The sequence below is a fragment of the Lithobates pipiens genome, unplaced genomic scaffold (genome assembly GCF_037356315.1).
Source record: "Lithobates pipiens isolate NorthernLeopardFrog02 unplaced genomic scaffold, aLitPip1_a1.2 Scaffold_1, whole genome shotgun sequence".
Taxonomy (NCBI): Eukaryota; Metazoa; Chordata; class Amphibia; order Anura; family Ranidae; genus Lithobates; species Lithobates pipiens.
The window spans coordinates 96077215-96091549 of NW_027507685.1; the positions used below are offsets into that span (position 1 = coordinate 96077215).

The following is a 14335-nucleotide window of genomic DNA, read 5'->3' on the forward strand; positions in this document are numbered from 1 at the left end:
TGCGTCTCTGGAAGAAAGGCAATTGAGCATGCAGTTTTTTTCAATTCACGGGTAATCTGGTGTCTTTTTGCGGCAACATGTAGGCCCCTCACATTATATGAAGAAATTTTTAGTGAAGCCATATCATCAGCAGAGTGTTACCTTTAGGCTTAAATTTCCACGCAAGCCACTTAGGGGGGAGTAAGAGGGGAGAGAAGGAGACAGAGGGAAGAAAGAGAAATTGAAGTAGAAGAAACAGTCTGAAGCTTCTAAAAATAATTTCTGACCATTGGGAACAATTAGTAAGTCACGCAGTAATCTGCAGTGATCCCTGGGGGGAAGGGGAGAGCAGGCGGCAATTCCATCCTCAAACCAGGAGTCAGGATTCATAAAGTGAATGCCATCCGCTCCTCTCAACCCCAAAAGGGGGGGTAGGGGGTTTACTAAGCGAGAGGCACATGGGAGCAATGTGCCCCGCCAGCGTTCAGCAAAGCGTTCATGTAGAAGAGAACATAAAAATACCAATATGAAATGTATTAAGTAGCAGCAACTGAAACCTTCGACTGCACTTAAGAACCGGCGAGCCTATTGAACAGTGTCTCGGCAGACAGGAATATGTACTTGCAGGGTACTCCCTTCGGTCCAGGACATAAAAAAAAGACAAAAAACACAACAGACCCCTACTCGAAGTCCACTAATGTAGTGCATAGCAGTCAAACTGTAAGGAGTTGTGGACCCACTCTCAAAAGGTAGGCATGTTTGATCCAAACAAGGGCCATGAACGTCCGGTAGTGTTGAACAAGTGATCTGGAGCGAGGGATGCAAGAGGCAAAACAGGATTTGAAAAAGCAAGTAAAAAGAAAAAAAAAGGAAGAACAAAGCGCTCACCAGGTAGCTTCACTCATCCGTTCTTTTGTGTAGATCCTGGAAGGGATGTGCGTCTTTTTTTTGACGAGGTTCTCTGCCATTGAGGATCTGAAGTATAGGAGAACTGGGGGATGTGGGCCTGCTATCCTAGGAGATCAACTTGTGGTAAATTGAGATCCTTCAGGAACGTGGGTAGATCTTCTGGAAACCGTAAGGTGTGGGAATGGCCGTTTTTGGTGGCAATTGGGCAGGACGGGAACCCCCATCTGTAATTGACCCCATCAGCGCGAAGGAGATCCAGCAGGGGCTTGAGGGCTCTGCGATGGTCAAGTTTCCCAGGATCGTGTTAAGGATGCCCCAGATCGATGGTTCAAGATCATTGTCACCATATTCCTGCGATTTCTGTTCTCGAGGTCTTCAAGCTTATAAGATGAGGCCCTCTGGGCAAACACCAGTTGTGTGACCGTCTCTTGCAACTCTTTAATAGCGGAGGCCTGCGAGTCCTGTCTGAGCTCCATCTCCTCCACCCTATCCAGAATGTGCACCATATCCGCTCTGACTCCAGTAATCTCCTTCTTTATAGATTTTTCCAGACCATGGAACATCCCCGCCAACTCCTTCTTAAGACCGCTGACTAAGGTTGACATGTCAGAGCCCCCTGGGGACCCAGGGTCTTCCATAAGCTCAGAGCAGTAGGAGGAGGCTGGTGAGCTTTCCCGGATAGAGGCGGCAAGAGAGGAGGGGGAGAAGGTGCGTTTAGGGGTTCTCGCGTGGCTACCCTGTTCGCCCGACACCGATTTCCCTGTGGCAAGGAAGTGCTGTATTGATCCGGAGCCTGATTGGGTTAATACTGGCCCCTTTCCAGATCCTTTGTTAGTTGTGGAACGAGATCTAGGTTTCCTTGTTGGCATAATTGTGGCGATGAAGCTGAATGCTGGACGGGGCTCAGGGTCGTTCACATTTAATTAAGCATAACATGTGAGGGTTGTGAGAGTCATTAGCAGCTGATGTGGGGGACACAGAGTACAGCGTACTTGGCAGTTCAAAAGAGGGGAACCCCCCCAGGCTACAGTCGTCCCCCAAGACAGATGGAAGCCTGGTCGTCACTATGGGTAGCTTCTTGCAAAGCCAGGAGGCGTTCGGAGGGACCCGGCTTTCTAGCAAGGGGGGAAGACCCCGATGTGGCCACAGTGGGGAGCCGGGGGTGTTCTAAGGGACCCAGGAATCATGGTGTGCTGCCACTAGGCTTCAGACAGTTGCCCAGGCCTCTGAGGGTGGGAGATGGCTCCGACAGTAGTAATGGGGTAGTGACCATAGGGTGGTGGCAGTCTCTTGAAAATCCGACCCCCAGGGAGCTTACAGGGTGTCACAACAGACCTAATCAGCACTCACCCTGGTGTTGGGCCCTCGGGCCTAGTCAAGATGGCGAGATTCCAATAAGGCCCTGGGTGCAGGGAGGCTCCTGATGTCGTCCGGAGTCCGGCAGGGGTCCCCGGTTTAGCTGTGGCTTTGGATCGGCACCCGGCGGTCTGCCGCAGCCTCTGGAAAGGCACCCGCGGCGAGTAGGCCGCAAGATGGCGGCGGCAAGCTGCGATACAGGCCCGGGCCGCGCGATCGAGGCACCAAGGTGCTCCGCTACCTCCAGGTGCTTGCGACGGGCAAATATTGCTGCGTAGGGCGGTGGATGGCTCGGGATTGTGGACGGTGGAGCAGAGCTCTGTCTCCACACGTCCTCTCAGCTGCACATCCGGCCACGCCCCCCCCATATATTATATTTATATATATATATATATATATATATATACTGTACACACACAGTGCATCTGAAAGTATTCACAGTGCTTCACTTTTCCCACATTTTGTTATGTTACAGCCTTATTCCAAAATGGATTAAATTCATTATTTCCTGGAGCAGGTTTTCATCAAGAATGTCTATGTACATTGCTGGAGTCATCTTTCCTTTGATCCTGACTAGTCTCCTAGTCCCTGCCGCTGAAAAAACATCCCCACAGCATGATGTTGCCACCACCATGCTTCACTGTAGGGTGGTTTCCTCCAGACACCGCTTTCCATTCAGGCCAAAGAGTTCAATCTTTGTTTCATTAGACTAGAGAATTTTTTTTTCTCATGGTCTGATAGGCCTTCAGATGCCTTTTGGCAAACTCCAGGTGGGCTGTCATGTACCTTTTACTGAGTAGTGGCTTCCGTCTGGCCACTTTAACATACAAGCTTGATTGGTTGAGTGCTACAGATATGGTTGTTCTTCTGGAAAGTTCTCCTATCTCCACAGAGAAATGCTGGAACTTTGTCAGAGTGACCATCAGGTTCTAAGGCTCCTCTCCCCGGATCAGTTTGGCCGGGGCGGCCCGTTCTAGGAAGAGTCCTGGTGGTTCCAAACTTCTTTTATTTACTGATGATGGAGGCCACTGTACAATCAACTGAATTTACCACAAGTAGACTCCAATCAAGTTGCACAAACATCTCAAGGATGGTCAGTGGAAACAGGATGCACCTGACCTCAGTTATGAGTATCATGGCAAAGACTGTGAATACTTATGTACAGTATCTCACAAAAATGAGTACATCCTTCGCATTTTTGTAAATATTTTCTTCTATCTTTTCAACACTGAAGAAAATAGGATTTTTATATACAGCTTACTTGTAAAATCCTTTTCTTGAGAGTACATCACAGGACACAGGAGCTTCATTACATAGTGGGTTATATAGGCACCTCTGGTGATTGGACACTGGTTAACCCCCAATTAAGGAGAATTCCTCCCCTATATAACCCCTCCCATATGGGAGGCACCTCAGTTTTGCAGCAAAGCAATAAGAAACCACGTAAAACCCAAGAGGGGCGGGAGCCCTGTGTCCCGTGATGTACTCTCAAGAAAAGGATTTTACAGGTAAGCTGTATATAAAAATCCTATTTTCTTGATCATACATCACGGGACACAGGAGCTTCATTACATAGTGGGATGTCCCAAAGCAATGCTCAGATTGAGGGGAGGGAGACACAGATCATAATTATAGACCGCCAAGGACCGGAGGACCTAAACTGCAGCCTGCATTACACTGCGCCCAAAGGCGATATCCTCTTGCCCTCTGACATCCACCTGATAGAATCTGGTGAATGTGTAGACTGATGCAGCCTTACAGATCTGAGCCAGGGAGGCCTGGTGATGCACTGCCCAAGAAGCACTTACAGCCCTAGTTGAGTGCGCTTTCACTTGAAAAGGAGGGATCTTCCCTTTAACACTATAGGCCTGAGAAATAATCTGTCTAATCCACCTTGAGAGAGTGGATTTTGATGCCGTCTGGCCCTTCCTAGGCCTTCCGGCAGAATAAATAAGCAATCAGTTTTCCTTATCTGAGCAGTTGCCTGAAGATAGATGCTGATTGGCTTTACCACATCCAAAGTGTGCAAAGATTCTTCTTCTGCGGACTGTGGGTCCGGAAAAAAGGATGGTAGGATTACATCTTGATTCAAATGGAATCCTGAAACCACCTTAGGCAGAAAGGACCTGTTGGGACGCATTACCACCCGGTCCTTATGAATAATTAGATACGGCTCTTTGCTGGAGAGAGCTGCTAGTTCTGACACTCTTCTAGCCGTGGATATGGCTATGAAAGAAAACTAATTTTTTAGTCAAAAGAACTAACGAAGCCTGATGCAAAGGTTCAAAAGGTTGCCCCTGCAAAGCCGAGAGAACCAAATTCAGATCCCATGGGCATACCGGAGGTTTGACTGGCGGCCTTATCCGCATAGCCCCCTGTATGAAAGCCCGCACCAGGGAATGCAATGCAAGTGGCTTCTGAAAAAACACTGACAAGGCCGAAATCTGCACCTTGATAGTGCTTGCGACCAAATTCATTTCTAGGCCTGACTGAAGGAAGGCCAAGATCCTGCTAATGACATACTTTCTAGGATGCCATTCCCTGAGTTCACACCAGGAAACATATGCCCTCCAGATTTTGTAGTAAATAAGCCTGGAGGCCGGCTTTCTGGCATTGACCAGAGTAGAAAGGACTGGCCCCGAAAACCCACGGTCTCTCAGAATGTGGGTCTCAGCAGCCAAACCGTCAAATTCAGACTGTGTGAAGCAAGATGGTAAATTGGACCCTGTGAGAGCAGATCTGGCCGGAGAGGGAGGATCCATGGCCTGCCTACTGCCAACTTCATGATCTCTGCGTACCACGGTCGCCTGGGCCAAGCCGGGGCTAACAAAAGAACCGACTTTGTCTCCCTCTTGACTCTTCCCAGGAACCGCAACAGAAGCGAGCACAGGGGGGAAGGCATAAATCAAATTGTACTGATCCCAGGGAACTGTCAGAGCATCTGACCCCTGAGCGAGTGTATCTCTTGTCCTTGACACAAATTTGTCCAGTTTTCTGTTGAACCTGGACGCAAACAGATCTACGTCTGGAGTACCCCACCTGCGACATATGTTCCAAAACACGACTGGGTGCAGAGCCCATTCTCCTGGGCACAACTGCTGGCGGCTCAGAAAATCCGCCTGCCAATTTTCCACTCCTGGAATGAAGACTGCAGAAAGGCATGGAACATGCCTTTCTGCCCAGACAAGTGTGCGATTCACCTCTTTTTGCGCAACCAGACTCCTGGTACCGCTCTGGTGATTGATATAGGCCACTGCTGTGGCATTGTCGGACTGAACCCGAACAGGGAGACCCCGTAGTCTGAAAGACCAATTTATGAGAGCCATATAAACTGCCCGGATCTCCAAGACATTTATGGGCAATAGCTTCTCGATCGCAGACCATTTCCCCTGCGAGCACGTCTCCTCTAACACTGCTCCCCAGCCTGTCAGGCTGGCATCTGTCGTAACAATCTTCCATGGAAGAGGAAGAAAAGTTTTGCCTTTCAGCAAATTCTCGGTTTGTAAACACCAGACGAGACTCTTGCGTGTCCCTGGGGATAGACGCATAGGAAGATCCAAGGACTGGGGCTTCCTGTTCCAAGCCGCAAGGATGCATCTTTGCAGAGGCCTTGAGTGGAACTGGGCGAATGTAACGGCCTCGAAGGAGGCGACCATTTTCCCTAACAGTCTCATACACAACCGAATGGGGGAAGATCTTCTGCCCAGAATTAGGAGCACCAGATCCCCAATGGCCAAGGCTTTTGGCCTTGGTAGAAACACCTTGCCCTGAGTGGTGTAGATAACCATACCCAGGTATTCCAATCTGGTAGCAGGCTGTAGGGACGACTTTTCTAGGTTTATAATCCAACCTAGGCGTTTCAGGTGTTCTAGCAACACTGTGGTTCAGGAGCGCTACTGTTTTCTCTATGAGAAGCAAATTGTCTAGATAAGCCATGACGGCTATACCCTGAGCTCTTAGGTTTGCCAAGAGAGGGTCCAGAATCTTTGTGAAGACTCGAGGGGGCGTAGCGAGCCCGAACGGCAAGGCCACAAATTGAAAATGGCACCGCTCTACCGCGAACCTTAGATACTTTTGGTGTGCGGGACAAAATTGGCACATGGAGATATGCATCCTTGATGTCTATTGATGCCATAAACTCTCCCCCTTGCAGGGAGGAGACCACAGTGCGAATAGACTGCATTCGGAAGGACCGGATGCGTAAAAACCGGTTCAGATCTAGGATAGGTCTGACACTTCCATTTGGCTTTGGAACGGTGAAGAGATTCGAGTAAAACCCTGAACCCTGTTCTTTTGGGTCCACTTCTACTATCACCCCCTGGGATAGTACGTGATCTAAGGCCAGAAATAGCGGTCTTTGCTTTACTGGGTCCCTGGGGATCCTTGACCTTAGAAAGCGAGAAGGTGGAATCTCCTGAAACTCCAGCTTGTAGCCCAGAGATACGGAAGAGACCACCCACTTGTCCCGGATCTCTTCCCGCCAGGCTTCCGCAAATTGCAGGAGCCTTACCCCCACTCGGCCGAGCGGGGGTGCCCCTTCACAAGGAAGCTTTTGGGCTCTGCTTGGCTGGCTTTCGCCCCAGGATTTCTTCTGCCCCTGGGCCCGGCCTTGAGCCTTTCCTGTAGAGGGGGGTTGAGAAGGCCGTTGCCACTGCTTAGAGCTTGATGCTCCGGGAGAGAGAGAACGCCTAAATGATGGACGTTTGCTCCTTTTGACTGGAAGGAGAGTAGATTTACCCCCTGTAATTTTTTGGACGAATTTGTCGAATTCTTCTCCAAACAAACGTTCCCCTTTAAACGGGATCCCAATCAAATGCTTCTTGCATGATAGCTCAGCTGCCCAATTCTTTAGCCATAGGGCCCTTCGCATGTGCACCAACAGGAAAGACAAACTAGATGCTTGTTGGACAGAATCCAAAATCGCATCAATCACGAAACACAGAATTTGAGGTATTTCTGCATAATTCTCCACTTCCTCACTGGGAAGGAGGCCAAGCATCTGCTTAACCTGTTCCTTGAGGAACTGACACAACCCCACAGCTGCGACTGTAGGTTGCACTACAGCGCCAGTCATGGAAAAGGAGGCTTTTAATAATGTTTCCAGCTTCTCATCAGTTGGATCTTTAAATACCTGAGCATTATCCAAAGGACGGGTCAGGTTTCTATTCACGCAAGAAACAGCCGCATCGACAGATGGGACCCCCCATTTCTTGGTGAAACTTTCCTCCAGAGGATAAAGCATAAAAAACCTTTTAGGAGGAGCAAACAGTTTATCGGGATGTCCCCAATCCTCATACAACAATTTATCCATTAAGGGATGAATTTTAAAGGAAAAGGCAGTCTGTGGGACTTTCCTGACTCCCAGGGAAGAAACAGAGGACGTAGCGACCTCAGCAGCAGGCATTCTGAATGTGGTACGCACCAATTCAGTATAATACTGCACCTGCTTTCTGAGCGCCTGGGAGGAGGGGACTCTCTCCTCTTCCTCTGATTCATCCGACTGCTCAAGGTCCCTGTCCCAAGATAGGGATCTCTCATTGTCAGAAGTGTCATCTGAAAGAGGTATCTCAGCAGAGGGAGGGGATCTACCCCTTTTCCTGCTATCTTTCAGTGAAGCTGAAATAAAATTCATGATTCTCCCTTCAAAACCCTCCAATGTAGCCCTAAGGGAGTCCTCAGTGACGTATACCGGGGCTGACATATTAGGAGAGGCTGCAAAACCTGACAGGGGCACTGACTCATCCTGTGAGGCTGGCTCCAGTCTTGCAGGGGGGATGGTAATCTACAGGCATTTTTAGAACCCCTAGACCTAGGCAGTTATTTACCAGTGCCCTTGTTACCTCCCCCTGAGACCCTCTTATGAGGAGACATAGTCCTAAGCTACAAAGCAGAGGTACTAGTACAAAGTGCAATCACTGTTGTGCTTAAAGTCTCACAATAAATATATATGCTTAAACTGCACAACCTAATGCTGAATAGGTGTCTTAGGTTTGCCTGGATCCAATCCCTTGGGATGCTTACTGCCCACAGCTCCTGTGTCTCCACTTACAGCCCCCTGACGCTCTGGGCTTTTTAAATCTGCCGCCTGGCGCCTGCGCAGTACAGCGCCGTGCACACCGACGTGCACGGCTCGCAACCACACTCCCCCCTCCTCCATCAGCACGGGAACGCGCTCTGCACCATTATCTAGGGGGGAAGGGAATCGCCATCAGAGCTGCGTGGGACCCCCAGACTACGAGGGGACCCCTGTATTACCGTCATTGTGGCAGAGATTGCAGTGGAGACGTGAGTCATCTGGGAGAACCAGGCTTCACTGAGCGTGTGTATCTGAAAGGCATGTAAGTATGCATCAGGCTGCTCTTACTCCCTCTACTGGTGGAAACCAGGTAAGACATACAACTACTCAATGAAGAAATCCATAATATAATTTATATAGGATTAACTTCCCTTACCTGTCCTCGCTGCAGGAATTGCTGAAAACAGACAGATTCCAGCCTTCACCCATCACGGCGGGCAGAGTTGTGCCAACCTTCAGGGTTTTTTTGGGGTTCCTTCTCAGAAGAACCTCCTACCTGGACCTTGTAAAAGACTCTGCCAGAAACTTTCATGCCACTTTGTAAATAGTACACCAAGTCTGGCTTTCCCAGAGCCCAGTCTTCCAATAGGAGAGGACTTACAGGCAAAACCTTGTTTCTTCGGATGACGAGGCCCAGGTACCATATCATCTTGGGAGTCAAAATATCGGCCCGAGATATGGATCCGGTTTGTTGTAGCCCTTAGGCCCCGCAGGGACCTGTACAGAGCTTTCTTCATAGCACATGTTTTACGTGACCAACCACCATAGACAGTGGCGAAAAAACGGAGGTGCCTCCCATACGGGAGGGGTTATATAGGGGAGGAATTCTCCTTAATTGGGGGTTAACCAGTGTCCAATCACCAGAGGTGCCTATATAACCCACTATGTAATGAAGCTCCTGTGTCCCGTGATGTATGATCAAGAAATGACACTTTGCTACAATGTAAAGTAGTGAGTGTAAATCTTGTATAACAGTGTAAATTTTCTGTCCCGTCAAAATAACTCAACACACAGCCATTAATGTCTAAACCCATGGCAACATAAGTGAGTACATCTCTAGGTGAAAATGTCCAAATTGGGCCCAATTATTGATTTTCCCTCCCCGGTGTCATGTGACTTGATAATAGGTCTCAGGTGTGAATGGGGAGCAAGTGTGTTCAATTTGGTGTTATTGCTCTCACTCTCTCATACTGGTCACTGGAATTCCAAAATGGCACCTCAAGGCAAAGAACTCTCTGAGGGTCTGAAAAAATGAATTGTTGCTTTACATAAAGATGGCCCAGGCTATAAGAAGATTGCCAAGACCCTGAAACTGAGCTGCAGCACGATGGCCAAGGCCATACAGCGGTATAACAGAACAGGCCTCGCCATGGTCCACCAAAGAAGTTAAGTGCACGTGCTCAGCATCATATCCAGAGGTTGTTTTCCAGCTGCCCACATTGCTGCAGCTGGAAGACAACACTGCATCTAATTGGTTTGCATGGCTGTTGTCCCAGAAGGAAGCCTCATCTAAAGCTGATTCACAAGAAAGCCGCAAACAGTTTGCTGAACACAAGCAGATTACCAGAAACCATGTCCTGTGGTCTGATCCCAAGATAAACTTATTTGGTTCAGATGGTGTCAAGCGTGTGTGGGACAACCAGGTGAGGAGTACAAAGACAAGTGTGTCTAGCCTACAGTCAAGCATGGTGGTGGGAGTGTCATGGTCTCAGGCTACATGAGTGCTGCCGGCATTGGGGAGCTACAGTTCATTGAGGGAAGCATGATCCCCTCCGTTCAGAGACTGGGCCGCAGGGCAGTATTCCAACATAACGGCCCCAAACACACCTCCAAGATGACTACTGCCTTGCTAAAGAAGCTGAGGGTAAAGGTGATGGACTGACAAAGCATGTCTCCAGACCTAAACCCTATTGAGCATCTGTGGGGCATCCTCAAACGGAAGGTGGAGGAGCGCATGGTCTCCAACCTCCTCCAGCTCTGTGATGTCGTCATGGAGGAGTGGAAGAGGACTCCAGTGCCAACCTGTGAAGCTCCGGTTAACTCCATGTCCAAGAGGGTTAAGGCAGTGCAGGGAAATAATGTTGTCCACACAAAATATTGACATTTGGGCCCAATTTGGACATTTTCACTTAGGGGTGTACTTGCTTTTGTTGCCAGCGGTTTAGACATTAATGGCTGTGTGCTGAGTTATTTTGAGGGGCAGCAAATTTACACTGTTATACAAGCTGTACACTCACTACTTTACATTGTAGTTAAGTGTAATTTCTTCAGTGTTGTCACATGAAAAGATAGAAGAAAAGATTTACAAAAATGTGAGGGGTGTACTCACTTTTGTGAGTTACTGTACATGGGATTTTTTTTTGTTTTTTAATAAATTTGCAAAGATTTCAAACAAACTTCTTTAACGTCATTATTGGAGTATTGTTTGTAGAATTTTGAGGAAAATAATTAATTTAATCCATTTTGGAACAAAGGGGTAAAAGGGGCAGCTGCCCTGGGCCCTGTCATTGTTGTGGGGCCCAAAGAAACTGCCTCATACTTGCCAACCATTCCAGTTAAAATTCTCTTGTTTCTTGAAGTTTTAGACCTGTGCTGTGTCCCAATATCTGTATGAAGTGCTGCTACTAATGCTGCCCAGCTCTTCCCTATTGTTGTGTAAAGATGACTCACCTGCAGACCCTGTGTTGACATGTAAATAACCGTTGTTCATATGTAAATAGCAATGACATTCATATGTAAATATCTGAGCCCGGGAGCATTGATATGTAAATAAAGGTGGCCCCCCTGCAGAGAGGAGAAGATGTGCTGTAACCTATAGCAACCAGTGAGCAGTATTACTGTACAGTAATCTCTAGCAACCAATCAACAAGCAGAAATCATGTGCTGTAACCTTTAGCAACAAATCAGTGAGCTTTAATGTGTGCTGTAACCTCTAGCAACTAGTCAATAAGCGGTAATGATATGCTGTAACCTCTGGCAACCAATCCCAATCGCTGCCTGATCTGATACAGTAAACTGATTTTAAGTGTAGCTGCTATTTATTTATATTGTATGACTCAGAGAAGGTGGAGAATGAAATTGCATGGGGGGGGGGGGGGGGGGGGCAAGCTAATTTTTGCCCTCGGGTCCAATCAATATTAAAGACGGCCCTGGCCATAACATAACAACATGTGTAAAGAGTGAAGTGCTGTGAATACCTTCTGGATACACTGTGTTTCTGTATGTATATGAATATATATATATATATATATATATATATATATATATATATATATATATATATATTCCACCTTGTTTATCAAAGTTACCTATTATAAATGGAAAGATCTTGAGATGCTAGTTTATTCTGATACAAAATATAACAATCTTGTTTTACGTTCTATATTACTCACCGGTGCTCAGTGCAGATCTGCAATGCCACGCATTGCTTTGTTGGCTGCAGATTTCCCACAGAGACAGAGAGAAATGCTTGGATGTCACCCAGGAAGGGCTGACCAGGGCCACCACGTTCATAGACAATGCCAGGAACCCGCAGAGGAGCACAACAAAAGTGAACTGTCTGGGAGGCATCGCTGGAGGTAAACTTCCAATCTCAGGGGACATCCTTTACTCCTCCAAGAATATTCCAATAACCCACTCTCCAATGTATCACAAAGGTGTTCTTCAATAGTCTCAATTAACCTCTCAATGTCTGCACCCTGTTAAGCTTTACCAACATAATCCTGCAAAATGCCATGTAAACTTTGTACTGGTTATATCCTGCAGGGGCACATGATGCTGACAGCATAACCCCACCAAACAATGTGCAAAGCAAAACGGCAGGCATGACATTCTGTGGGCTTCAGCACAGAGCTCTCTGGATTCAGCTGGCAGGAAGGTTTTGTTAGGAGTGCAGCACAGTTAAACATCGCCATACATGTTTATAATGAAAAAAATATAATCACCTTATCAAAAGCAGCCAGGATCTGAGGGCTACATGGCCATACCTGGTTTCACAGCAGGGGGTCATCTGCCTAAATTGGGTTTGAAGGCTACTATAGAAGACATAAAGATGTAAGCAACCTCAGTCCAAAGCTGACCATACATTATCCTTGTACCATTTTCCTTTAGATTTACCTAAACCATATAATATAAGGTCAAACCTAAACATTTTCAATTTGTGTGCGATCAGGCAGGCCCTTGCACTACATACAGTGCCTGGGGAGGTGAGATGGAGAAGAGCAGTGACACTCTGGAGAGGAGAGCAGGGTACTATGGAGTGGTGAGGTGAAGGAGAGGAGGGACACTACAGAGAGGGGAGATGGAAGAGAGTAAGGGACACTATGGAGAGGAGAGGAGCGCCATGACAGAGAGGGAAGAGAAAGGTGCTGCAATAAAGAGGGTGGGGGAAGGAGATTTGCAACACTACGTTGAGGGGAGGTGGTGGAGTGGAATAACACTAGGTAGAGGGGACGGCTATGGCTATGCAGTGGCATATATGGAGTAGCAGTGTATTGGGAGAAGCAGCATATGGAGTGTAACAACGTATGGGGAGTAGAGGTGTATGGAGTGTAGTGACATATGGGGAGTAGGGGGTGTTTGGAGTGTAGCAACATATGAGGAGTAGGGGTGTATGTAGTGTAGCAATATATGGGGAGTAGGGGTGTATGGAGTGTAGTAAAAGATGGGGAGTAGGGGCGTATGGAGTGTAGTAAAATATGGGGAGTAGGGGCGTATGGAGTGTAGCAACGTATGGGGAGTAGGGGTGTATGAAGTGTAGCGACATATGGGGAGTAGGGGCGTATGGAGTGTAGCAACGTATGGGGAGTAGGGGTGTATGGAGTGTAGTGACATATGGGGAGTACGGGTGTATGGAGTGTAGCAATATATGGGGAGTAGGGGTATATGGAGTGTAGCAACGTATGGGGAGTAGGGGCGTATGGAGTGTAGTAAAATATGGGGAGTAGGGGCGTATGGAGTGTAGTAAAATATGGGGAGTAGGGATGTATGAAGTGTAGCGACATATGGGGAGTAGGGGCGCATGGAGTGTAGCAACGTATGGGGAGTAGGGGCGTATGGAGTGTAGTAAAATATGGGGAGTAGGGGTGTATGAATTGTAGCGACATATGGGGAGTAGGGGCGCATGGAGTGTAGCAATGTATGGGGAGTAGGGGTGTATGGAGTGTAACGATGTATGGGGAGTAGGGTGTATGGAGTGTAGTGACATATGGGGAGTAGGGGTGTATGGAGTGTAGCAACATATGGGGAGTAGGGGTGTCTGGAATGCAATGACGTATGGGGAGTAGGGGTGTATGGAGTGTAGCAATGTACGGGGAGTAGGGGTGTATTGAGTGTAACAACGTATGGGGAGTAGAGGTGTATGGAGTGTAACAATGTATGGGGAGTAGGGCGTATGGAGTGTAGTGACATATGAGGAGTAGGGGTGTATGGAGTGTAGCAACATATGGGGAGTAGGGGCGTATGGAGTGTAGCAACGTATGAGGAGTAGGGGAGCATGGAGTGTAGTAAAATATGGTGAGTAGAGGTGTATGGAGTGTAACGACGTATGGGGAGTAGGGGTCTATGAAGTGTAGTGACATATGGGGAGTAGGGGTGTATGGAGTGAAGCGACATATGGGGAGTAGGAGTGTATGGAGTGTAGTGACATATGGGGAGTAGGGGTGTATGGAGTGTAGTGACATATGGGGAGTAGGGGGTGTATTGAGTGTAATGACGTATGGGGAGTAGGGGTGTATGGAGTGTAGCAACGTATGGGGAGTAGGGGCGTATGGAGTGTAGTAAAATATGGGGAGTAGGCGCGTATGGAGTGTAGTAAAATATGGGGAGTAGGGGCGTATGGAGTGTAACAACGTATGGGGAGTTGGGGTGTATGGAGTAGAGTGACATATGGGGAGTAGGGGTGTATGGAGTGTAGTAAAATATGGGGAGTAGGGGCGTATGGAGTGTAGTAAAATATGGGGAGTGGGGGTGTATGGAGTGTAGCAATGTATGGGGAGTAGGGGCGTATGGAGTGTA

The 14335-nt window shown here is 47.9% G+C and overlaps 1 protein-coding gene across 1 annotated transcript in view; it reads right to left on the reverse strand.

The window, feature by feature from the left end:
• The window catches only part of LOC143951543 (transmembrane protein 47-like), a 63912-nt gene extending 51840 nt beyond the window's left edge, over positions 1-12072 (reverse strand). The window contains exon 1 of the mRNA XM_077465196.1: positions 11713-12072. Within this exon, the coding sequence (XP_077321322.1) occupies positions 11713-11923 (211 nt within the window). The 5' untranslated portion in view covers positions 11924-12072. The remainder of the gene's footprint in view (positions 1-11712) is intronic.
• Between the last annotated feature and the right edge of the window lie 2263 nt (positions 12073-14335).